This window comes from Dunckerocampus dactyliophorus, chromosome 2, assembly GCF_027744805.1.
Source record: "Dunckerocampus dactyliophorus isolate RoL2022-P2 chromosome 2, RoL_Ddac_1.1, whole genome shotgun sequence".
Classification (NCBI taxonomy): Eukaryota; Metazoa; Chordata; class Actinopteri; order Syngnathiformes; family Syngnathidae; genus Dunckerocampus; species Dunckerocampus dactyliophorus.
In genome coordinates, this window is record NC_072820.1 from 13,573,596 (window position 1) to 13,600,588 (window position 26,993).

The window sequence follows — 26,993 nt, forward strand, 5'->3', positions numbered from 1 at the left end:
CACAACAACGCGGTGCATTGTTGGAAATGTATTGCAGCAACTGAGTGCAGTCAAGCTGTGTGGAAGGCGTGTAAACTACAACTCCCATGATGACAATTTATCCTTTATCAGTTTAGGTCAGGAGAAGCGGTTTGCGGAAGGGAATCTTCAAAGAGCTTTTATTTTAAAACCTGTGGACGCCGTTCAACGCAATCAAATTCACCTCTAATGTTGTGTTTTAAACCGTTTTGTCAGATACCTTTATCTAAGGACTACCCGCTCTTCTGTTGCATATAAGTCAAGCCCCAAGTTTGCAAACTGCTACTGTGTGGTATCCGTAACAAAAGTATTACGGTCCACAGTTCTCGGCAAAGCAAAGTTTGGTGGTGTTTCTTTAAGATGCATCAAAGCAAATGCAGTTGGACGCCATTTCGCAGTAGTGATGGGTCGTTCGCGAACGATCACGCTCTTCGAAGTATTACGACTGGAGTTGACTCTTTGAAGTGAACAAGCCTTTTTTGTCTTGTTTTTTTCCAGTTAAAGCAGCACGTGACTGCACAACGTGTGTGGCACCTTTGAAGGGTCTTTGAAGGCTTAGTTTTTTTGTCATAAATGAGTAATTTATTAAATTATATTCAATTATAACATTAAATAACACAAATAAATGACAATTAAAGATGATTGATAGAGCGATAGATCCTGGTCGTCAGGCTAGCGCTACAATTGTTCTTTTGTCTGCTGTGGATCCACATCCATCTCCCGCTAGTGGTGATACGGGGCTCCGCTGCTCCACATCCCGCTGCGTCTCCTAGCCATCTGTTGGAGAAGCTTCTCCGAGCTGCGTCTACATAATCAACACTGCTTGCCTGTTGTAATTCCAGTAACAGTTTACGATAATTTATTAACTTGCGTTCCCCTTGCTACAAGTTGGAAGAAAGTTGACTGTGGAAGCGTCCCTAGCCACAGGGGATGCCGCCATATTGCGCTGAGGCCACATCATTACATGTACATGTATTCTGTATAATGCTGTACTTTTTATGCTTTATTATCACAAGTTATTACCGACTTAAGTTGACTGAGATGTGCTTTCTGTGGGAAAAATTGTTTTTTGACCAGAAATACACAAACTTGCAGGGATTCACTGCAAACCTGAGTTCACGTGAATGCAGCATGCTGTGGACAACTCAAAATCGGAGATGTCATTAATAATTAATCGTTCAACTGAAGGCAGAGTTGACAACGCAGACTCATAGGGCATACAGGTGGTGACAAATGAAGGCAGCATGGAAAATATTTAGGACAGGTGAAAATCAGTCCTCATCGTTCCCTTTCAAGAGATGTTCAAACGACTCGTTCGCGAACATTGACCAAAAGGGGGAGAGAGGGATTACACACACTGCACAGCCGTGGGCACACGAACGTGTGGGAGAGTGAGTCTAAGAGAGTGTAAGAAGGCTGCCTCATAATTTGAGACTACATGCTGGGAAGGTGATGAAAAAGAAGAGAAGGAACCAAAAGCTGAGGCACTTTGTGTTTCTGAATGTCAATCTTCACTGAAGACTGGCAAAAACTGTTACCTTGGTGCGTCCTTGTCTTTTACTTTTGCACATTTTAATTTGTTTTTGTCTAATTGAGGTGGAATCTGATCCATGCTGAGCATATGAAGTCAAATAATTATATTTTTACAGCAGAACATTTTCATACGTAGTTTGGTAATAAATCAATGTAAGCAATAAAACAAATGGGAAAAGAATCGGCTCTTTTTAGGGAGGTGACCCGAATCCTTTAAAAGTGCCGAAATGCCCATCACTATTTCACACTGCAACAGCAGCGGGCTGGCGCCAATTTCGTTGTGTTTCTCGCCCTCTAGAGGACTAAAATGAACTGAACATCTTCCTCTGTAAGCCACAGCGACCCCCACAGGCGAGGGGGAGCTGTGATGTTGTAGTAGTATAACGATTTTTCCTTGGGGATTGTGTAATTTTTGCTCTGATGCTAGACTAAACTGTCACAAATATATTCCATATTAAAATTTTTATTGCCTAAACTTTAAATGACATATTAGCAGAGCTGTGTGTTGTATTACATAGAATACCACTCCCAGTGCTTGCAGATACAGTGTTCCCTCGTTTATCGTGGGATACGTTCCCAAAATAGCCCGCAATAAGTGAAATCCATGAAAATAGCCAACTATATATTTTTTACAATTATATATGTTTTAAGGCTGTAAAACCCCTCACCATACACTTTATAAACTTTTCTCAGACAGGCATTAACATTTTCTCACATTTCTCTCTTGTTTAAACACTCCAAGTTCAAATTTCGTTTGAATTTTAATGATCAACCAACTAGGTTGGACACAAATTATTAAATGACTCACACTTATTTCACTCCTCTGACTGTGCCTTGTCCTGGCGCCGTTCGGCTGTAGCGTTTTTGTATTGTTGTTATAACATATTGCTCCTGTCATCGTATTTTCCTCACACGGTGAGCTTCTTCTGTTTCTTCTATTGTTTACAGTATTGGCGGGTTGCCATGACCACAACAGTAGACAACTTCCCAAATAAAAAAAATGCGTGAAACAGAGTCTGTGAACCGCGATAGAGCGAGGGAATACTGTGCATTTTTGAACAATTCAAATGGCCATAAAAATAAACAGTTACATTGCAATATTAGATTTGTCATTGTTTCTGGAATGCAAAGGCATACAATGGAGATGCATTCAGAAATTGGATTTTAATTGGCATTATGTATCCTGTACATGGCATTCTGTATTCCAAAAGTGACAGAAAAAAAAAAAAATCCAATCTGTCCATGTTCCGATTACATGTGAAAGGAAACGGCTATTTAGGAGTTCATTTTCCTTTTTTAAAATCAGCAAAATAGGGAACGCTCATGCACAGTTTGGGCAGCTTGTGTTGTGAATTGTGTTTAGATACTGTGGTGGACTTCATCAATACAAAAAATTAAAAAAAAAATAAAAAACATCCACTCTTCAACATCAGTGAGACTAGCTGACCCAGTGAAATTTTGTTCCAATGTGATATGTGCTCCAAATTAATACAACACCCTTGATAATGCATGCAAACCATATAGTTTAAACTGTCTATGTCCCAACTTCTTGTCAGGGTCACTTATCAATCACTGATGAGGAAAAATACAATTTTTTTAATCCATTCATTTAAAAAATGCAAACATTAAGTGTACTTAAAGCTTATGAACATTGGAATACTGTTGAGAGAGGGAGAGAAAGACAGTACGGTCTTAAGACCAGCTGACTTCTTACCAGTGCAAATTATTTTACTTGTGCTAAATATTTTTTTAAATGTTTAAAAATCGGTATACTAAAATGCAAACGTGTTTATTTACCCGACATAATTGTGAATGTGTTGCCATGTTCAATCTGTTTTAGCAGAGGGCTAATTGGCTCAGTGGCGACAAGAGCAGGAAAAGTCATCCTGGTGTGAATAAAACAAAGAAACAATGCAGAAGTGAAGCATTCTGTCGGTAGAAACCCTTTCTTCATAAACAAGAGCTATATTGCTTGTAAAAAAAGAATATGACTTTAAAAAGTAATGTGCGTAATAAAACGCAGGTTAAGAGAGCTACGGATACGACTGTAATGATTGGGAAAAAAGATAACACGGTTGAATGTCTTGCTCATAGTATTAATTCATATCTCCATTCAAAGAGTTTCCATTTTAAAAAAAGAAATAATATAAAACCTTTCAGCTGCAATTTTTACATAACATTTACACTTTTCTGATGCAAGTGAATGAAATTTGGCCAAAAGTGATTCTCTGAGTTATAAACACTATGTACACGTTGAGAGCGGGGGAAAAAAGCCCTCTTGATTCACAGTAAGCAATTGGATGGCAACATTGTCGGTACAGTGAGAATTACACTGACGGGGGAAGAACAGAAGTCAGGACTTACAGTAATGACTGTTACACAGACCTAACTCCAGAGGGCGCTATAGCATTTGGCAGGAAAAAAAGCGGCATGAACTATCGCACACTGTGACGTTACACCCCTAAATGAATGCCTTGGCTGATGAGATAACAATAGTCCTTCCCTTAGGAGCTCCGTGAGTGATGTCATCATCAAGAAGAGGGATTGTGACACTGTGAGTAAATGTTTTGTCACTCTCTGAAGACAAAAATAAAACTGAGCACCTGCCTGAGAGCTCAGCCTGGAGAACTTTGGAAGTGAAGCTAATTCCACCAAACAGGTAAAGGGGAGGTGCGGTGAATCAACTGGAGTCACCAATATGTGCTACTACAGTGGGTGGGACTAGTAGTGTGGTGTCAAGTACCGACTCAGTTGTTTGTGGGGGGGGAAGGCATTTCTGAAGACATGGCCTTGTTCAAGGAAACGGGCACCATTTGACTGTCCAGCACTTAAGGTTCTACAGCACTGCTTGACCACAACAATGGTTTACTATGGTCTGTGGAACCTAAAAAAAAAAAGACAAAAAGAAATAGGTGTTATTAAAAACAGTTCAATTTCATCACCATTGGGCCTTTGCTATGTGCTCTACGGCTGATGCTTAACTGCAGACAGTGGCAGATGTTTAAGTACCGGGGGAGATACACACTTCAGAGAATTGTTACTTGCGATGTTCCAATGTTAATGGAGTGCGTAACAGCGTTTTTACTTGTTCATTCATTCATTTTCTATGCCACTTGTCCTCACTAGGATCTGCTGGAGCCTATCCCAGCTGTCTTTTTGGGCGAGAGGCAGGGTGCACCCTGGACTGGTCGCCAGCCAATCAATATAAACAAACAACTAGTCACACTCACATGGACAATTTAGAGTCGCCAATTAACCCAACATGCCAGAGTACCATGAGAAAACCCACACACGCACAGGGAGAACATGCAAACTCCACACAGAGATTCGACCCCAGATTTCCCAGCTCTCCTGACTGTGTGGCCAACATGCAAACCACCAGGCCACCATGCAGTCTGTTTTTACTTGTGTATGTTTTTATTCTTGGCTCCTATCCACAAAGCAGTGCTGTTAAGAGTCAATTGTTCCCTTCAGGACCACTGAAGTGCTCTGTATGTATGAGCTCATTGTCAGGCAGCAAGATGTGACAAAGGTATTGGTTCACAGCACATTACACTACTACTTGAGCTGAGGCATTTTTTTGTGTTTAGCTGAATTGTGTTTAGCTGATGCATGTGGTGATTAATTGACACATGGCATCTATTAGCGCAAAGGCCATTATTTAAAGATATATGGTAGATGCAACTCTGCATTGAGTTCAACCTATCGTGCAGTTAATGATGCACATTACCTGGTTAAATGACGACTTGACTCGTGCACCTCCATCTCATTGCTCTTGAAATCGTTGAGCTCTTTTCGTATAGCCGCCTGCAAATGGCAAAAACAAAGGACGGTGAGATTGTTGTTTCACACATTCAGAACGGACAGTGAAAGAGCGATGTAGCTTGTGGTGAACTGTCTCGCGGAGTGCAGTGCAGAAATGTAGTCACCTATTGGTCATCTTTTAAAAGCTGTATCCCTACAAATGGCATGGTAACAGGCCATGGTTAGTCATATTTAGGCATCATTAACTCTCAAGTAGGGAACACCAAATGCCAAATCAGCATACATTTTTTTTCAACCCAAGATGAAAAAGAATGCTTAACTGAAGACAGCAGTACAACAAATGTTTCAGTAGGGGGCGCTAATGTAATTATAAAGCTAGTGTTTTACAGTACAAATTAAACATATACTGTTTTACATAGCCATTTTCAATCAGCCATAAGCATACACTTTGGGTCATGGTGTACTTGTCAGGGTGTCAAGATGATGTAAAACACAGCCCCTATGACTGTTTTCATTCAATTAGTGATCATTATCCTCACAACACCAGTCTGAGGTAGACTAATAGTAGGATGACTTTATATGGTTTGGTGTATCCATAAGTGTTGGCCCAGCAAGTTCTTCAAACAGGAAAGCAAAATATTAGAAAGGGTCTTTGATACTAGGAATGCAAAGTAAGTAAAAAAAAAAAAAAAAAAAAAAGGTCGTCAGTGCAGCAGTGCAGCACTGCATGCGGCTCGTCATCCCGAGGCACCGCTTGTCCGATTACTCTCTTATGTAAGGGGAGTTATTGCATAATCACAACATTGTATCCCCATGATTTCCACGACTGGTCCTCAGGTGTGATCTTGTGTGCTCAGTCACACATCAGCAAAGCCAAGGAGGCAGCACCCCCTCTCCTCTTCCACATAAAAAGAAAGTGCTGATGAAAAGTAGATGGCACAGCAGAAGCGCTCCTGGGCGTTTACTCCCAAAAGGGGAGGAAGTGAGCACGTCTCCCTACACTTACGAGCTAGTCGCATGAGTTGAGGTGCTCTTGACCTCATTAAAAGATGATTTCAGTTCAGTTAAGTGTAAACTGCTACTGGCCTTGTCAGCTGCTGTGAGCCGGGTCCAGGGCTTATCCGCCCGCCGGTCGTAGTCCTGGGCATCTGAGACCTCCACATAGTCACTGAATCGAATGAGGATTTTGGCCTGTCTCAGCTGTTCCACAGTGGGCCTCTGGCTCAGCTAGAGAGAACAAAGAGATAAATATTTGATATAAGTCTCCTATTCGATTAGATTGGATTGTACAGGTGTGTCTAATGTTGTACCACATATTTGATTTAAAAATGGAATATTTCTGTAGTTAGAACATAATAAACCTGTTCACGACCTTCTAAATACGGTTTTTAACATAATCAGAGCCATCTCGATATGAAATAAAACCCCTATAGTCACCTTTACACTTGTATTACCCAATATAGTAGACATAATCAGAGTAAATAATCAATTTTAAAACATAAATAAGATTCATGCTTGTGTGTGTTGCTACAAATGTGTTCCCTAGGGGAGCTGAGTGACATCAGGGGTTCAGAGTTGAGTTTTAGATGGTCGTGGGTTGCGGCCGCAACAGTAGCCCGTGTTTTTATTAGGGATGCTTATTAGGGATCATTGTGCCTATTTAGAGATAATTCAAACCTGCAATAAAAGCCGGATATTACAGTAATATTACTGACACCTAGTGACCAGTGTAGAATACTACATATCTTCAACATCTTTCAATGTGTTTGTTGAATGCCTTATATTTTGTATTTTATTTCATTTAGCCATTTTTATGCTTGAAAATGCTCATTTTTGGCAAAAAACATTTGCTTAAATATGCATATTGTTTGACTAATAGGCTATATTCAACAATAAAACAGCATGATTTATTTCACATATCTTTTAAAAACCGAGATAGAGTGAAGATTTGAACCGCCAAGTGGCGAGGAACGACTGTACTTGTTAATAAATTGAAAATAAGACTCTCTCCAATGTTTCTAACTAATGCCGTGCCATTTTGCAGTTTAAATTAATGACCTGGCGATAATTAGAACATGTATGGTACTTATTAACATAAAATGTGTGTATTTAAGTCCATGCACGTTTGGTAAATAATCAAAAACGGACAGGTTACGTAAGCATCATGCAGCATTTGAAATGTGTACAATATACAACGTATTAAAAAGACCGATATAAATGTAGTGCAGCATATGTAAGGTTTTTGTTTAGGCCAGTTTGCCAGCAAGGGAAGAGTTATTTAATTAAATGGGACAGGAACAGACACAGTGCCGCTGCATGGGGTTCAGGGGTTTTGCAGCCAACAATGCTGTAGCCATGTCGAAGGGCAACAATGACACGGATGTCTTCTCGGGACATATGTGACCTCTCGCCTTGCACTCACTTTTCGAGTCAGCCGTCGCTTTATCTCCCTCTTCTCCTCGACTTCCTCTTGCTCATTGCGAGCTGCAGAGAGAGAGAGGAGGGTTACAAGATGGTTGCAAGCAAAGCATGGACTGTTATGATATGAATTAAAAGGGAAACAAACACACACTTGGCATAATGTTGCCAATTAGCGGGTGACGCTAAACTGAACTGAATTTGCTTCCCGTGGCCGAGAATAGCTTTCATCACTGGCTGTTTAGCAGCATTAGCCATGCGCGTCAGGGGAGAATTATTGTTTTCTTTTTTTCTAGTTTTCTGAGGGCACTTCGGTGCATGTTTATGACTGCATGATTAACCAATTAGATTAGATGAGATTTATTTAGTCCCCAAGGGGAAATTCATCTCCACTGACTGGACATTACAGAAACAACATTATCATGACAACAAAGCACATTCCATAACACAACTGTAACAACATACAATCAACATGACAGTAACGAATACAACAGCAGTACAGTGACAGGCCGGACAGACAGATCAGCAGTGCCTGCTATTCAGGGCGGCTATGGCTGTAGGGATCAAGCTTTTCCCAAGACGGGCCCTCCTGAACTTAATTGTTCTGTATCTTCACCCTGAAGGTAGTGGGATGAGGTACTGGTGCAATGGGTGGGTGATATGCTGTGCTGTGTTGTTTGCTATGCGGAAGATGGACCTTCTGTGAGGTTGGGTGTGGGGAGACCGATGATTTTAGCACCTGTATTTGTGACACGTGTGAGTTTGGCCCGGTTGGTGACAGAAAGTATAGTGTGGTAAGATGTTGAACAGTACAGAAAGATGGGTTGAATGATGCTTTGATAGATTAACAACAGGAGGTGGGGTGCAACATACAGTCCTTTTAAGTTGGCAAATGGCAGAAAGTCTTTGTGGGCTTCTTTTTTAAAAGTCCGTGGTGTGCTGATCAAAGGCGACCTTATTGTCCAGAGTTATACCCAGATATTTGAAAGTGCCCACTTTCTCCACTGTTTAGGTGTTTATGATGGTGGGGAGCTGGGGTGAGGGGGGTTGAACAGCACTTCTTTCGTTTCATTGACATTAATTTGGAGATGGTTGTCCATGCACCACTTGGTAAAATGTATGACTTGTGTTATGATAGTCCAGGGTGGATTGGTTGTTAGAAGTGCAAGAATGGCTGTATTGTCTGAGTATCTGAGATATGTTGTGGTGGGTGGGGTGCTAAGGCAGTCATTGGTTCAAATGAAAATCCCTCCTCATTAAAACGGATAAACATGTTAAAGGATGGATGAGGGTAAACAACTGGGATCCTACTTGTAAAAGCTCTAGCAATTAATCATCGATCTGGCTCCACTGTGAAATAACGCCACCACGTTTGATTTAACCTGTCACAGAGGAAACCACGTCATGTCACTTGTAAATGCTTCCGCTTTTTCCTGTGTTGTCTTGCGGCGCTGCAGGAAGTGTTGGAAAATTTGACTTTGATGTTAAAGTCACAGAGTCCCCGGCAACAGGGCTGCTCCTCGCTGATACCCCGTATGCTCCAGCTAAGAAAGAAATCTCGCCGGGCACGACCTCCTGGGGGAGCACTGCTGCTTTGCCACACATCAAACGGCAGGCCGAGATACAATAAGAAAAGGATAGATTCTTGCTCACAAACAGGCTCAATTTTATCATCAAAATCAATAAATGACTATTATAAGGATGACCTATGGTTTTTGACATTGCACAATACAGTACACACAAAAGCTCTAAATTTGTGTTTTGCTCACAGTAATGTTAGTAGATCACAGTAGACCAACAGAATTCATACCAGAACAGATACCGGAAATGCTCCAGTTAATTACCCAATGCAAAAAAAAGAGTATAAATTGTATAAATTGAGTCCAGGGTTATGATAGCACAGGTGTATCCAACTTGCAGCAACAATAAATCTAAAAAAGAAAGGAGAGGTGAGCTATTCTATGTGACTGCCAACATTTAATTGTAGTTTATTTAGTTTATAAATACATCTCCACTCAGTGTGCTCATTTGTCATTAAATACAGCTGTCATGTTTGAACAGAACACTTATAAAACTACTAAGTGGTGAAGCAAATACTCTGTGGCGAACGACTCAACATCAGCTGATGAGCTACCGCTAGCATACGAGAGCTACCTGTTGGAGACCCCTGTATATATAGCTATAAAGCATGTCCGTCTAAGCCCGGACACACTTCGTGTTTGTTACTTTTGTTACTTATAACTTATGGTCGCACATCTAGTGTTTTGAAGACAACCCGTAAGTATTATACAGATAGCAAGAGAGCAAGACTGCTAAGTGACACTTTAAATAGTAAGTTAGCATGAATGTGATAGCCACTTCCAGCTCGCCCGTGCTCTATCTAGCTAGCGAGCGAGCTAGCTAGCCACCGCCAGAGAGGCAGTGCAAATGGGTAAAAGACGCCAGAATGTCGAATGACATTGAAACGTGAGTGATCACACACGCTGGCATAGACAGCCTTCGCATGTGACAAGCTGTCAATTCACTACACATATTACTATTTTTATTTGCACGATAAGGAAGGAACACAGTGAACGTCTACACAAGGCGCGAACCCGCGACATGAGCAAGTGCCGACATAGCAGACAGGCGTTTCAAATTTCCGGTGAATGTTTGACAAAATAAAGCGCAGTGAAACATTTTTATGATATTTTAAATTGTTTTCAAAGTAAATGTGGTCAATATGTGCGTAAATAATAAGCTATACATGTATCAGTATAGCATATACAGGATATACATTCATACAATATATTATTTAACATTGTTTTCAAGTAAATTTTTAAAGTGTGGCGGCTTTTACTTTGTAGTGGCGCACCGCCACGATCAATTACATGTAGCGGAAACCCACCTCATATTATAAATAAGGCGTTTTTTGGGCATATAATTAAAAGAAAAAAAATATTTGGACTACACCAGAAAGAGGAAAGGCAAACTCTCTCACACATTATCACTGATGAACAAGTGTACTGCACAAAATGGCAGCAACAGAACCGATGTAATCGCGATAGGAGGAGCAAACTGCTCAGCCAGCATTAAAATCGTTGATGAGTTCATTGTACAGTACAGCAAGTATATGACACATGAGTTTTTCACACTGACAGCTGAGAAGCACAATCAATGTTTTAAAGTGCATGTAGCCATGGATAAAGCTGCTGGATGCTGACCACTGAGGATACGTCAATGCAGCTACTGCCATCTTGTGGAGTTAATTAAAACTGCATCGGGAGGATGCCTACAGCCACAACAATTAATATTTATGTTTTTGGACCTGGTGCTAATTAGGGACCCCAGCGTTATTTTGTAATAGAGCACACTGTCAGAGACTATAGAAGATTGGCGTTAATTGGAGCATTTACAGTATTTATTCTCAGCAATTATATTTCTCTGCATTCAAATAGTAGGTCAAATGCACTCTTACGTTTGAGGATGTTCCTTTGTTCCAGCTCCTCCGCTGTCGGCCTCTGACTCAAGCGCCTGTTGAAAAATACAATAAATATCCATAGTGAGTGCAGTCTATGATGCAATTCGTAATAGAAAAAAAGCAGCAATTCCAGTGTAAAAATTGATAAGACTGGAAGTTTAATCTTCTTGCAATGACTGAGAGGCAATTGTAATTGAGTTCACACTGTAGATTCTTATTATAGTAACTGTGTCAGCACTACATTGCAATAGACCTGTCAGTAGGCACCGAATCGATGACTGTGACCACATCATTAAAAATAACAGCCATCTGGATGTGCTCAACCTTGGACTATATTCTCGGCATGGTTTGTGCCAAGGCCAGCTTGTCCTGTCTTTCGCTGATGGTCGGTTCCAGAAGAAACAAGATAAATGGCCGGCATTAGTTCAGCACTTAAGCCCGGACTGTCACATTCCTACCCAAAAAGACTGAACCCTGTCATTGCAAACAGTCCTGTCCTGACCTCAGCCCGACTGAAAACTTGAGGGATCAGCCTGAACGTGCTGTTCATGCTCAAGTGACACAATCATGTTGGCTGACTTGCAAGGTCTCCTGATTGAGGAGTGGAATGCTATGCTGCAACAGTGTGTGATCATGCTGGTGACCATAGAAACATGTACTGTACTTCTTACGGCTTGTAATAAGGATGGCGACCACAGACCTAATTTACTAATCTATATTATTAGCGGACCAGACAAATTACACTTAACAACTCATTCTTATTGCTATTCTAAGACTGCAGATTTACAAGAGTGCGATATGACGCTCCACAGCAGTGTGCATGACCAGGCTGATTAGCAGCTTAAGGAAGGGGCACAGAGCGAGCTGTTCTGGCTATGTATTGTTCGTCCATCTTTCTTAGGGCTGCAACTAAAAATGATTTCCTTAGTGGATTAATCCGAGGCTTGTTGTTTTGATTAATCAAGTAATCGAAAGAGGCAAAATGTGTGTGAATGCTGACTTGTGTGAATATCTTGTTTTGCCTAAAACACTAAGGTAATAGGTCTGCTTTCATGGATGACATAGGAAATGAAAAAATATTCACATTTGAGAGGCTGAAATCAGAGGATATTTACGTTTTAAATTAAAAAACTATTGAATACCAAAATACTTGTCAATTAATTGGGTAATCAATTGATCATCGATTAATTGTTGCAGCTCTAATCTTTCCCATTACAGAGGCTCCTGACGGTAAATGAATAAGATCTAAAACTGTCAATATGACCTCCTCGTTAGTGATAAGAACCTCAAAGAACCTCAAACAATAGAGGGGTTTCACTTTATCCTGCATACGCATCCACGTACATTCCATTTTTTGCCTTTTTTGTTTTTTCTATCCAAATTTTCAGAATGAAACCAGTGTATTTATGTATGTCTCTGGCTTCATATTACATTAAAATTTGACACATTCTACTGATAGTGGCAAACTACAACCTCAGTAAATGTTAAGTACGTGATACTTCTGGCAAGAGCTACTGAGAATGACAGTAAGCTACAACATCCACAACTGCATGAACATTGGCATAAATAACAGCGACAATGACAGTGATGGTTAGTCACAACCCAAAGTCTCGTGTTTTTACTCCGTAGCCCATATATTCGCTTTAAAATCCACCCTCCATCCATCTGCTTCCTCTTATCCAGAGTCATGTCACGGGGGTTGCAGCCTAAGCAGAGAAGCCCAGACTTCCCTCTCTCCGACTACTTTGTCTAGCTCTTTTGGTTTGGTCTGCAAAACAGTGCAAAATGGTGCGCTCTCACAACCAGTGTCGCTGGCTACATTGCAAAAACATACATACAGGAAACTTCTGTGTCAAGCTAATGTCACATACAGGTACACCGTACACTATACTTGCGTACCATCTAGCGGTTCACCTCTCATGACAACTATTGAAAAAAAGGTCTAAAAAAAATGTTTTTTGATAAAATCGGTTATCAACGATAGTTTGTAGCACAATTATTGAGCAGTAAAATTTGTTATTGTGACCTATAGAGAGCTAGAATTTTGTATTTACACTAATTGGGCCCCTCTGATCCCAAACAGCAAATAATTTATTTTAATGTTATGATAATCTGACTGTCCTCATATAAGGACAACATTTTTTGCAAAAACTACTTCCTGTACAATGACAAATTTTAATTATTATACTTATCCGGTCCTTCATATCCCAGTATAATACAGTGGTGTCAAAAGGGGTCCTTCCTGATTTCTTATTTTTTTGTTTATCACACTAAAATGTTTCAGATAAAAAAATTGAAATATTAGTTAGTGGCAATACAACTGAAAACAAAGTAAAGTTTTTAAATGAAATTTTTTTTTATTAAGGGAGAAAAAAATTCAGACCCACATGGTCCTGTGTGGAAAAAGGGATTGCCCCCTAAACCTAATAACTGGTGGGGCCACTCTTAGCAGCGACAACTGCAATCAAGCGTTTGTGATAACTTGCAATGAGTCTCTGACAGCGCTGTGGAGGAATTTTGGCCCACTCATCTTTGCAGAATTGTTGTAATTCAGCCACATTGGAGGGTTTTCCAGCATGAACTGCCTTTTTAAGGTCATGCAACAGCATCTCAATAGGATTCAGGTCAGGACTTTGACTAGGCCACTCCGCAGTCTTCATTTTGTTTTTCGTCAGCCATTCAGAGATGGACTTGCTCGTATGTTTTGGATGATTGTCCTGCTGCAGAACCCAAGTTGGTTTCAGCTTGAGGTCATGAATAGATGGCCGGACATTCTCCTTCAGGATTTTTTGGTAGACAGCAGATTTCATGGTTCTATTTATCATAGAAAATCTTTCCAAGTCCTGAAGCAGTAAAACAGCCCCAGACCATCACACTACCACCACCATATTTTACTGTTGGTTTGACGTTCTTTTTCTGAAATGCGGCATTACTTTTATGCTAGGTGTAATGGGACACACACTTTCCAAAAACTTCAACTTTTGTCTCGCCAGACCACAGAGCATTTTTCCAAAGGTCTTGGGGATCATTAAGATGTTTGCTGGCAAAATTGAGACGAGCCTTAATTTTCTTTTTTTTAAGCAGTGGTTTTCGTCTTGGAACTCAATTGAAGGCTGCAGTTTTTTGGATGTTGTACGTTTTTTTGTGACCTCTTGGATGAGTCGTTGTTACGCTCTTGGGGTCATATTTTGGTTGGTCAGCCACTCCTGGGAAAGTTCACCACTGTTCCATGTTTTCACCATTTGTGGAGGATGGCTCCCGCTGTGGTTCGCTGGAATCCCAAAGCTTTAGAAATGGTTTTATAACCTTTTCCAGACTGATAGATCTCAATTAATCTCAGTTAAGTTAAGGGGGGAGGGGGGAGCAATCACTTTTTCACACAGGGCCACAGGGCAAACACTTTTTCACACCACTGTATCACTGTACCACTGTAAGTTAAAAAAATGCACTGCAGACAAAAGCTCGGGTCTCAGGAGGTTAAAATATCCTTAGTAGATACCCAACAGCACATGAAATTTCAAGAGAAAGCTCATCTTCTTTCAGGGATTAACCAAAACTCCCTTGAAAAAAGTCCCCAAAGGTAAACCAGCACCAACATAAAAGACATTCTGCTTGCCGTAGCAGTATAAGATAGAGGACACAACGTTGTTAGCCAAACGCTTCAAAGTGTGATACGTGCATTGAGTGATGATGACGATGCTGCGGAGAGGAAGAGAGAGATTTTTGGGAACATTATCTGATTACCAGTATTTTTTCCGCACCCGCACGTCATCCTAACATCTTGCCAAGCCCTGTCTCAGGCGCTGCTAAATGATCCATCAGGGGACATGTTGACATGTTGTTTGATCCAATCTTCATGTGTGATCTCCACACAAATACTGTAATTTGTGCATCTATGTTGGTAAATTTGATTGTGTGGTACGGCATTATGGAGGAGTGATGAGAAGTGGTGATTCAGTGAGTGATGGGGGGAGGAAGGAAGGAAGAAAGAGGAGGGAGAATATGAGCAGAGAGAAGACGAGCAAAAAGGAAAAAGAGAGGAGGGGTGATGCGTTGACAAAATTAGGTCAGCACCATTTTAAGAGCTTCATTTTGTGGAGATAAAGATGTTATCAGATATTAAACCGGAAACACGAAAGGGTGTGATAAAGTGTTAGAAGGGAAAAAATGCTCATATTTCCATCAGCTTTATAGCAGTTCTAAGTGATAGGAAATTTAAGTCTTGTCAGTCTAAATCAGTGGTTCCCAAACTTTGCAAACTTGTACCCCTTCAGACATCTGACTGGAAGTCATGTATCCCCTACTCCTGCAAACTTATAAACCACACAATCAAACATCTTTGATATATTATTACATATATTATGACATTCTATAAAAAAAAATGCATTTATTTCATCTGCACACAAAGGCTACTAATTTAAAACAGAGGGTTTTAGAGTTGTCTTGTGTTTGGTGAATTTATATTATGAATGATGATTATTAACTATATATTACATTATATCAAATGGTAACCTTTATGCTCTTTTGCTGTGCTTTGCGTGCAACAACATGGTAGGTAATAATTATAGTTATGAAAACAGTATGCATGTAACATGCAGGAATCTATAAGTAAATGAACTCAATATGAGGCTTACTACTGAGCCAAATGGACATATGAGCACATATAGCATTAGATTATAGATAGATAGATAGATTATAGATTATGCACCAAGCAAAAATGCACAGCAGCACAGAGCAAACATTATTAAAGCTGCCTCTGTGCATTTACACACAGCATTAACATTTGTGAACAAGGACTTATGTCATACACATAAGTCTCAATCTGCATCACACAAAGCGTCCGCAACACCCGAAGAAGACACATTATCTGTGAAAGCATAAATTGACTTACATGTGCAAAATTGGGGTCTTTCTAACATAGTCAGTGCATCCATTCAACAAACAAATGACAGGCTCATACAGCTCAGAAAACACACTAATTAGTCACACCACGTAAGAAGACCAGCCCTCATTTAGCAGACAATATCAATCATCTTGAAAAATCTTCATGATTAAACACTTTTAATGCACAAAATCCTCATCAAACTTACTTATTTGTTCATGTAAAACACACACAACAATGAACAACTTCACGCTCTAACTTTTCTTCTGCACTGTACTTGGCTACTACCTGCGCTGTGGCTGTTCACATGAGGCGTTCGACCACATTAGGTAAATCTCAATGTTTGGTGCTAATGTAGTAAAGCCGCTTTTAATTTTTATTTACGTACCCTTTACAGCAATTTGCGTACCCCGTTTTGGGAACCTAGGGTCTAAATTAAGACGGGATGCTCTCTTTGGCTGACAGGAGTGAGTGAGTTTCCAAAATGCCACTGTTGCCTTACAATATCATCATCATCATCCACACGTGTGATTCACCTCGTGAGTTTGGTGCCGATCTGCTGCCTGGACTCTAGCCTCTCCTCGTCCGTCTGCACTGGCAGGATATTCTTCTCCTCCAGCTCCCTCTTGGATGGACGATTGCTTAGCTTGATAGCTAGAGAGTCTTTACGAAGAACCTTCTGAGCCAAAGTGCCTGCAAACACGGCATCAGCGATAGAGGTGAGAGCGTGAATACAAACGCATACTTTGTCAATGATAGTTACATCTTTTGGAGGCACCACCACAAATATTGTTGTAGAAAGAAATCACTTACTACTACAACTACTACATTGAATAATTGATGAGTAAATAACTTGCAGAGGCGGCCGCACGGTGGCCTAGTGGTTAGCATGTTGGCCACACAGTCAGGAGATCAGGAAGATCTGCGTTTGAATCTCCGTTGGGCATCTCTGTGTGGAGTTTGCATGGTACTTCGGTTTCCTCCCACATTCCAACAACATGCATGTTAGGTTAATTGGCAACTCAAAATTTTCCATATGTTTGAATGTGAGCGTGAATGATTGTCTATGTGCCCTGCGATTGGCTGGCGACCAGTCCAGGGTGTACCTCGCCCAAAGTCAGCTGGGATAGGCTTCAGCATTCCTGCGGCCCTAGTGAGGATAAGCGGCATAGAAAATGGATGGATAACTTGTTTTATAGAAAGTGTTGTAGCGCTTCTATGCGACAGTGTTTTGTTGTTTTCATTACCATACAAAGGTGGTCTTCACTGTAATATATGCAGTGTCTGAATTCATTGAAAAAAATAAGTGCCACACTTCAACGAAATGCCTCCTTTTTCCCCCCCCCCAGGAAAAAAAGCAAGCATTATCTCAGTTTAAGTATGCATATCAAAGACTTTTTGACATTTTGCTCTTTGGGCATAACGTGGCTCCACCTTTTGGATGTCTTACGTACGTGTTGTTGAGTTTTCTGTTGTGTTGTCTGCTTTGTGTAATACACCCTGGGAAGACTAGACTACCAGCTGATCTGGTAGCAACTAATGGGGATCAATTTTAAATAACCAAACCTAAATAGTAGCACTGATTACTACTTCTTCTAAGTCTTCACTGCAGTACAGTGACGGCAAAGCAGCCGCACGTTGCACCAAACAGGAAACAGAAAACCACAATAAGAGCCTAAAAAACAGGAAAAACATGAAAACTAAGTAAAACCAAAACTAAAGTCCATCCTGTCATGCAGGACATGACATACAGCGCTTGTTATGCAAGGGGGGAGTAAGGTCTTCCTTCAATACTTCCAATCTAATATCACACCTCAGGAAGAACTACTCTTAGTCACACACAGAGTTTTGGCACTTTTTCTATAATCTGTGTTGCATATTGCAATATTTCTCTTATTTTACACAAACAGTGTTTATTTGTAAACGGTATCCAGTGTGACCACAGTAGAAGAAACATAATGTGTTCATTACACAAGACTAGTTTAAGGTGTGCTGTGAATTGCTGGACAATATAGGATATTGGTAATGAAGCCTGTATTGTGAATCTCTACCTCCTTGTAACCCGCCCATGTTGAGGTTTCTCTACATTTTTTTTATAATCATGGCTTTTTTTAGTTTTAAACTACACCTTAACATGGCATGTATTATATTATATGTGAGGGATGTCCCGATCCGATTTATATCAGATAACGGGCATCGTCATCAGCAAAAAACGAGTATCCGATATTGGCACTCCGATAAAAGAAGTCAATTTCAGACTCCATCCTAGCATGTCTATCCAGCAGCGGCCAGATAGAGCCCACATGATGACAACAACAGTGTGTTAGCATGTTTAGCAAGAAGCAAGAGTGATGTTGGCAGCGTGGCAGTATTTTTCGTTTAAGTCAGAAAAGATGTTGCACCTGAGTGCAAAACTTGTCATGTACAAGTTTTCCATGGTGGCACAGAACCGGGGAAGTTTAATACAACCATCATCATCGTGCATGCAGGATCACATGGGAAACGCCCACAGGACGGTAAAAAGTCATTGGCTATAACCTGTCGGTGGTGTGTAATGTCGGCTTTAAACGCTAAATTGATCACCTCAAAACTTGCTATATTATGCCTAGCCGCCACTACATTGTCGATAAAACTATACCTCAGATACAAAAAGAAGTAAATGGATCAGTTTCCCTCATTCCAACTGTTGCTGAATAGTGCTCTCTGAGTAATATCACTTGATCAAGCATTTTCTAACATTCCACACTACCAAATAAGTAACAAAAATCCATGTTTGATTTGTGCTGGTCTTTGGCCAGTATTCAAGGCTGCAATATTGGTATTGTATCAAAAGCGAAAAAGTGAATCGGGACACCCATATTATGTAATTTTCATTATTATTTGTTTTTTCATTTGTTTTGTTTTTTGGATAAGCATTTTTTTTAATTCGCACAATTTGGAGATACAGTCGTCCCTCATTTACTGTGGTTAATTGGTTCCAGACTCGACCGCGATAAGGGAATTTCCGCAAAGTAATATTCAATATTAATAAACGGAATATATTCATAGTTAGACCATAGAAAACCTGTTTATGACTTTCTAAATATGGGTTTTAACATTATTAGAGCCCTGTAGACATGAAATAACACCTCAATAGTCACTTTTACACTTCTATTATTCTTTGTTTACATCACATTGCGCAGGCTACGAGATCACTGCAGGGACATAACAGAAAGCCGCTACTACCATAGCACCACTTGATCTCAGCCATGGCATGTCGGCTCGGCTCGGCTCTCGTCTCCATGCAGTGTGATGTCTCATAACATTACTGATGCCTGGTGACCAGAAAACTACATATAACTTGTCTTTAAATATTTTTTCACTAATAATAGGCCATAGTCAACCACGAAACAGCAATCACTTATTATTTTTTGGAAAAAGTGCGATAGAGTGAGGGAGCAATATTCAAACCACGATATAGATAGGGACAACTATACATGCTTTTTCTTTGACCGCAACAACATACTGCGTACTTGAGCGCACCTGAATAAAAGCCACACCCACCAAATTTAAAAGAAAAAAAAAAAGTACATATAGAGGGCGCACTTGTCCACAAGCCGCAGGTGAGTTCAATAGTTTGAGTTCAATATATTAAGTAGGTATCTTTAGAAGGAACTTCGTCATTCCCTGAAAGGTGGTATTTTACTTCTGCATTATATTGCATTTCTCTGATGTTTTCAATACATGTTTGCATGTTGAGATTTAGTATGAAAATGTGATGTTTTTGTCATCATAACCTTAAAAAAAAAAAAGCCAACCTGAACCAACCTGGAAAAAAAGCACAAACTGCATCCAATACACACGAGGCTCTACACACTTGAGCAGTTTTGCCAAGGACAGCCAATGTAGCGGAAATTTGTTTCTGCACAGTTCTGGACACCCTTCTGTGAGGCTAATTTTGGTGCCTGAATTGAAGGTCAAACCATGAATGTGTCCTCGGCTGTGATGCTAGAAGCCCTGACAATCTATATGAGTCGAGTAAATATGCTAAAACAATTTTGTGTTCAGTACAAGTAAGATGAAATATCTGGTAATCCTGCTTGATTACTAACCTGACTCCATATTCACTTACTTGTGAATATCGAGTCGTCGTCTTCATCATCGTCGTCATCGTCTACGTCGTCCTCATCCTTATACATGCTGGGCAGATCCTCATAGTCCGACTCATTGGGCATGTTCTCCTTATCGTCCTCATAGTCGATGATCACAGACGGCACTTCTCTTCTGTCCAGAGGAGCGCACTGGCCGCTACCGTGCAACACAGAACTAGAACAATGAAAAAGAAACTTCAAACTTTCTATAGAATGATCAAAACAAACCTAAGCCTAAGACCTAATTGTGCAACTTCACTAAATACACGCACCTTCTGCAAATGTCAGAATTTTGTCTTTAAAGTCAAATGTGTTCTTCGTGAGCAAATTAAGGAACTTTGTCAAGTGAAACACAAAATCCAGCAACCACAAATGTATTGTCAGGTAACACGTACTAGGTTCCTGGCACGTGACCCACCCCAAAGTATTCTTAGTGTACAGTAAATGCTCTAATTTAATTTCTCCCTTATTCTGCCTCCTATAGTGCCGAGCGTATACAAAAGCAAATAACTGCTGTGATCTGTAATTAGCACAGCGGCATAAATACATTGGGATTAACGGCTGTGGCTATAGGCAACCTCCTGATATAGGTTTTATTAACTAAAAAATATGTCAATATTATTAATTATCGACGATAACAGCACACTTATCAACCAGCAAAATTTGTTATAGTGACAGGCCTACCGCTCCTGCTGTTTACAATGAACAGAGTCTGCTCCTTACCACTATTACAACATTGCCTCTGTTGTTGTGTTGTGCAGTATACTTGTTAATAGGCCTGTCAGGATAATCAATAAATCAATTAATCGCACGATAAATAAAAATGAAGTCAATTTTGCTGGCCTCGATATATTGACATGTGCGTGCTTGTTTTCTCTCTACCAAATGGGCTGAATGACATGAGGTTTCACTCTGTGCATCTGTCTCAACAACAAGGCACGTTGGTTCTATAGCGGAAGGAACAGAGTGAATGAACCCTCCTGTCAGTCATTCAGTCTCTTTGTCACAGTGAGGAGAGGTGGGGCGCTAGTTGTGCGTGTCGTGTACTACACTATCAAATACTTTCTTTGTGCTTGTTGTGTATAAAACACAATCTGATGTCAATTTCAGCCTGTTTGTGCACCGTCATTTTGTAACATGAAAAAGTTTGTGACAAAGACAATTAAATAATACAAAATGTCAGAACTTGTGTTTCAGCTGCCGTGATTCCCCAAGTATAAAACCTCACTGTGCACCAAACGCACTTTGCTGCATCCAAAACATGTACTTTGACTAAACTCCGACAAAACGCAATCAAACCCAATCAAACGTAAACAGCGTATTCCACACACAACGTAGCTAAAAGTTAATCAAGGAAGTGTATTTGTAAATGAGCTGACGTCTGCATTGACACACAATGTGAACTTAAGAGTTTTTCTGGGTTATTTCTTTTGTTTTTTGCCGTTTTTTTTGTCAATATCCAGACAACAGCAACACTGATTCAAAATGATAAAGATTGTGATCTTTATTTAAGTGCATTTATTTAATTTTCATTGGGGTTTTTCTATCTTTTTTTGGTTTGTTTAATTTATTATGTTGTTTATTTTATTTACAAGCTCTTGACATTCCAGTTACAATGTTACAGCAAATACTCTTAAGAAATTAAAGTTGGCTTATGATACAGTGTACTCGCGTTATTATGCCATATATTGTCATTACAGTAACAAAAATAACTGTCGCAAAATCATGTTCACAATAATATCGTTTATCGGCAATAATTTGTGGGACAAATACCATCCAGCAAAATGTGTTATCGTGACAGGACTATTTGTTAACAAATGACCATGTGGTCAAAGAGCTTTCCACTTTCTCATGCACTATTAAATAAATTATAATAATATAAATTTCACATTTCAGAAATAGCCTATCTTCAATTTTACAGTTTTTCTGGTAAAAAAAAAAAGGTCTCAGCTATAATTAAAGCATTTACTGTAATCCTATTCAGTAGCAAACAACAACGACACAACAGCGAAGATCTCTGCCAAGGTCAAAACCACTTTTAGAATAGGCATTAGATTATGCAACTATAAATACCCATCGCTTAAATTTGCCTGAATTTGTCAAAGATTATCATTGCTATTTCCTGAGAAAACCAAAATAGTATAATATACAATTTTTTAAATGAAAATAAAGCAGATAGTAAAAACTTAACATCATTGACATGCATGGTCACATCTTATCTGTCCCATTGATTAATGGCTTTGCTCTCTTCGGAGCTTCTTATGATGACCAGCCATTACATAACCATTACAAGCTTTCAGACTAATTGTACGCTATGTCAAGACCATTACTTCCTTACATCCCTGCCCAAATGGCTTTTTGGTGACAACGAGATCCCCCCGTGTAGGAGGTTATGTAAGATAAGATCCAATCCAATATCCTGTCCCTTTTTTCCCTCTCCAAACAGGAAGATAGGAGCTCTTGTAAAGAGCAGCTGATCGCGTTATGTCAGGCTGACTTGTTGGAGGAACGCCTACGCTGCACACTTGTGCCCACACAAACACACATTTAGTTCAAATGAATTAGGCCATGCTGCACTGTGTGGTGCTGTAGTGTTGATTTTGGACCTGGAAACGAGCTCTATATGACCCCAATAACCACAGAGTGTAGGGCCCTATGAAATCCGTTTTATTTTTTCCCAAATTCAGTTTTATTTTTTTCCAAATTTATTTTTTTCCATTGTAATTTTTTTAGAATTCCGTTTCTTACCTTTTACACTTATTTTACCAGCATAGAGTGTGTGCATTTTGGGTTAGTGAATAAAATGCCTATTAATTAAATGCAAAAATCCTTACATTTATTAATGCCATTATTGAACAATGTTGCCCAGTAATTCAGTAATGGATGTAGCTTGGCTAACTTTTCTAATGGGATGTCAGCCTCTGCAAATATTGCTACAAAATCTTCAACAAACTGTAGTGCCCGTGTTTGTGATTAAGGAAGATGTAGTCACCGATGCAATTCCATTTGCATTATTAATGGAATATCTTTTTTATGACACCCCTATTTTGTTCACACAATAAGACAACATGTGGCAAACCGCACTCATATTTTGAAGGCTGGAAGTGTGGTGTGTGTGTGTTCAGAATGACTGACAGTTAAGACAAGCTGGGTACAAGAATAAACATGCCTGTCGTCTTTTTCCACTCAGAACCTGCAAATCGTCCTCGGGCATTGTAAAACGCTTGCTTACATGAGAGTGACAAAACACAACACGGTGTAAACATTTATACAGCCGGAGTCACACATTTACAGCCGCACTAGCGTGCTGTGCTAAACTAAGCTAACCCAACTGGCTTCCATTTAAGCGCCGTAAGAAAGGAGTTTCCAAGGTTTTTCGCCAACTCTTGCGGTGTTTTAGGCTGCCGTTTTGACATGTTTAGTCTGTCCGCAGGGGAAATACTTCCCCACAAGTTCCCTCTCATCACGATGACATTTCATTCACATTATTTCACTTTCCACGAGATTTCACGTTTAACAATATATTCCGTGTTTATTGGCCAATTCCGCTATTTCATCCACGATTCCGTTAATGTGGAAATCATAGGGCCCTAATACTGTGTTAAATATTAGAAAATAAATTGACAAACCTAAATATGTGATTTTACTACTTAAAAGGAAAACTACCCTTTTTTTTGGATTTCAGCCCATCATCTACAATCCTGATGTGAGACATGGAAAAAATGATTAGACCACCCTTGTTTCTTCAGTTTCTTGTTCATTTTAATGCCTGCTACAACTAAAGGTGCCTTTGTTTGGACAAATATAACAATGACAACAAAAATAGCTCAAAAGAGTTACATTTTTTGCAGTACAATGCTATAGCTATTCATGTAGGAACTTAAGTGATTTTGTTTATCAAGAAAACCATGGAAGTTGCTAGATATCAGCTCTTAAATTGAACTCTTATGAGCTATATTTGTCATCATCATTATATTCGTCGAAACAAATGTACCTTTAGTTGTACCAGGCATTAAAATGGATCAGTAAACTGAAGAAGCAAGGGTGGTCTAATCATTTTAATTTTCATGACTGTACAGTATGTCTCTCTTTTCTGTTTTTTTTAACATGTAAAACAGATGAAAATAGCCATCTCATGACTGCATGTATGGGGCTTACTTATTCCCTCTATAAAGTCGTCTGAAAATGGTCTCCAAAAAGCGCCAACAATGCTCCATTTACATATATCTTTTTTGCATGTTTGTCACACTAAAATGTTTCAGATCATCAAAGAAATTTAAATGTTAGTCAATGACAACACAACTGAACACAAAATTCAGTGTTTTAATTAAACTTTTTATTTGTGAAAAAGTGATTGCCCCCCTGTTATAACATAACTGAGATTAATTTAGATTTATCAGTCTGGAAAAGGTTATCAAGCCATTTCTAAAGCTTTGAGACTCCAGCAAACCACAGTGAGAGCCATTATCCACAAATGGTGAAAACATGGAACAGTGGTGAACCTTCCCAGGAGTGGCCAACCAACCAAAATGACTCCATGAGTGCAGTGATGACTCATCCAAAAGGTCATAAAAAAACCTCACAACAACATCCAAAGAACTGCAGGCATCACTTGCCTCAGTTAAGGTCAGTGTTCATGACTCCACTAAAAGAAAGACACTGGGCAAAAATGGTATACATGGCAGAGTTCCAAGACAAAAAACACTGCTGAACAAAAACAACATTAAGGCTTGTCTCAATTTTGCCAGAAAAAATCTTGATGATCACCAACACCTTTGGGAAAACACTTTGTGGTCTGACCAGACAAAAATTGAACTTTTTGGAAGGTGTGTGTCCCATTACATCTGGTGTAAAAGTAACACCACATTTCAGAAAAAGAACATCAAACGAACAGTAAAATATGGGGGTGGTAGTGTGATGGTCTGGGGCTGCTTTGCTGCTTCAGGACCTGGAAGACTTGCTGCGATAAATGGAACCATGAATTCTGCTGTCTACAAAAAATCCTGAAGGAGAATGTGCGGTCATCTGTTCGTGACCTCAAACTGAAACCAACTTGGGTTCTGCAGCAGGACAATGATCCAAAACACACCAGCAAGTCCACCTCTTAATAGCTTAAGAAAAAGAAAATGAAGACTTTGGAGTGGTCTAGTCAAAGTCCTGACCTGAATCATATTCAGATGCTGTGACATGACCTTAAAAAAGGCGGTTCATGCTGGAAAACCCTCCAATGTGGCTGAATTACAACAATTCTGTAAAGACGAGTGGGCCAAAATTACTCCGCAGCCTGCCTCGCCTAGCTACATAGCTACGGCGCACTTCTCGTTATAAAACATATTGCTATGCTCCCGTTAACTCACGGTTTAACTTGCTTCAGACTCAACTCCAACCTCCCTCACCTTTTTTTCCTCTCCTGCACACCGCATACACTAGACTCATTAAGTCAGCAGTCAGAACACAGTCAAGATGCATTCACGGACTTGCGGTGAGTCGGATATTTCACATTAATTTCCAAAGTGCACATTTACCCTACTTCGGTGAAGGGAGCCGCAAAAAGGAGGCTGAAGAACCACGCGTTGCCAACCCCTGGCATAGGTGTATCCCGTTACGTGCAGTACCGAATTGTCCCTTTATATATGATTTTAGAACGCACAGAAAAGAAAGAGACATATATGTTCATGTCTCACATAAGGATTGTGGATGATGGGCAAAATTTAAAAAAAAGTTTATTGATGCCCTAAGTAGAGATGTTTGAAGTGGCTAATCAGGTGAAGAAACAACTTGTTGTGAACAGTAAGCCTGATAATTCGTCTTATGAGGCTCATAAAACAAATTGGAATAAATGCCAAACACTAATCCATAATCCTTCCCTGTTTCACTACAGCTTTGAGGACACAGACGTCTGGCGGCCACTAACCTCTCAAACCTCTGCATGGACAGGGCCAGAGCTTTATTGAGCTCCTCGATGATGCGGCTGGGAGCGTGCAAGCTGCCGTACTGCAGCTGGAGAGGATGGCCATGGTTCTGGTGAAGAGCGGCGAGCTGTGAGGGCAACAGTGTGCCGTGGTGGCTTGGCATGACCTGGTTGGGGGTACACTTTTGGGAAAGCGCGCTGAGGGGGTTGGGAGACGGAGACGGGGAAGTGGAGCAGTCCAGTCCCCCTGCAGGCATGCAAATCATGACTTTCTTGGGAGGGAGCGGCGGAGAGTGCTTTGTCCCGGGCATGCAGAGCAAATTCATTGGCTGGCAAGAATCTAGAAAGGAAAAAAGTTAAAATTAGGTTTACTTTTACACACACACACGCACACACACTTATGTTTGTTCAGACAAACTAGTGGAGCTCAGACACAGAGTGATGGAATTAGGTCAGCCTAATACCACTTTGCGCTGACTGACAGATTGACAATGATGGTCCATCTGACCTCACCACAGGAGAATCTAATCAAACTACTATAATACTGCGCGTGCCAGGTGGGATCATAAAGAAAAAACCTGTCTAAAATACTCAAAATCAAAAGGAGGCATCTATTTGGAGTAGGCCTGCTTCGTGCAAATGCATGTGTTCAGAGAACTATTACTTTTGTGTTACAATGGTGTCATATCTTGTCATATTTTGCAGGTGTGTTGGGGCTTGTTATGTTGGAAAACTCTGAGTGAGGAGATCATGTTCTGCTTCACAGTGTCCCTGTACATGTTAGAATTCATGTTTCCCTCAATGAACCACAGCTCCACAGTGCCAGCAGCACATTATGCTTTTTTCAGTGGATCCATATGAGATACATGCCTGCCT

The 26,993-nt window shown here is 40.1% G+C and overlaps 1 protein-coding gene across 2 annotated transcripts in view; it reads right to left on the bottom strand.

Moving 5' to 3' along the window:
- Positions 1-2,696: 2,696 nt before the first annotated feature.
- LOC129176817 (phosphatase and actin regulator 1-like) overlaps positions 2,697-26,993 on the bottom strand; it is a 57,396-nt gene continuing 33,099 nt past the window's right edge. For both annotated transcript variants that reach the window (XM_054767252.1, XM_054767251.1), the window contains exons 5-12: positions 26,121-26,457; positions 20,188-20,381; positions 16,613-16,769; positions 11,192-11,247; positions 7,739-7,800; positions 6,403-6,543; positions 5,282-5,358; positions 2,697-4,435 (exon numbers count right to left, since the gene is read on the bottom strand). In XM_054767252.1, coding sequence (XP_054623227.1) covers positions 4,420-4,435; positions 5,282-5,358; positions 6,403-6,543; positions 7,739-7,800; positions 11,192-11,247; positions 16,613-16,769; positions 20,188-20,381; positions 26,121-26,457 — 1,040 coding nt within the window. In that variant the 3' untranslated portion in view covers positions 2,697-4,419. The remainder of the gene's footprint in view (positions 4,436-5,281; positions 5,359-6,402; positions 6,544-7,738; positions 7,801-11,191; positions 11,248-16,612; positions 16,770-20,187; positions 20,382-26,120; positions 26,458-26,993) is intronic.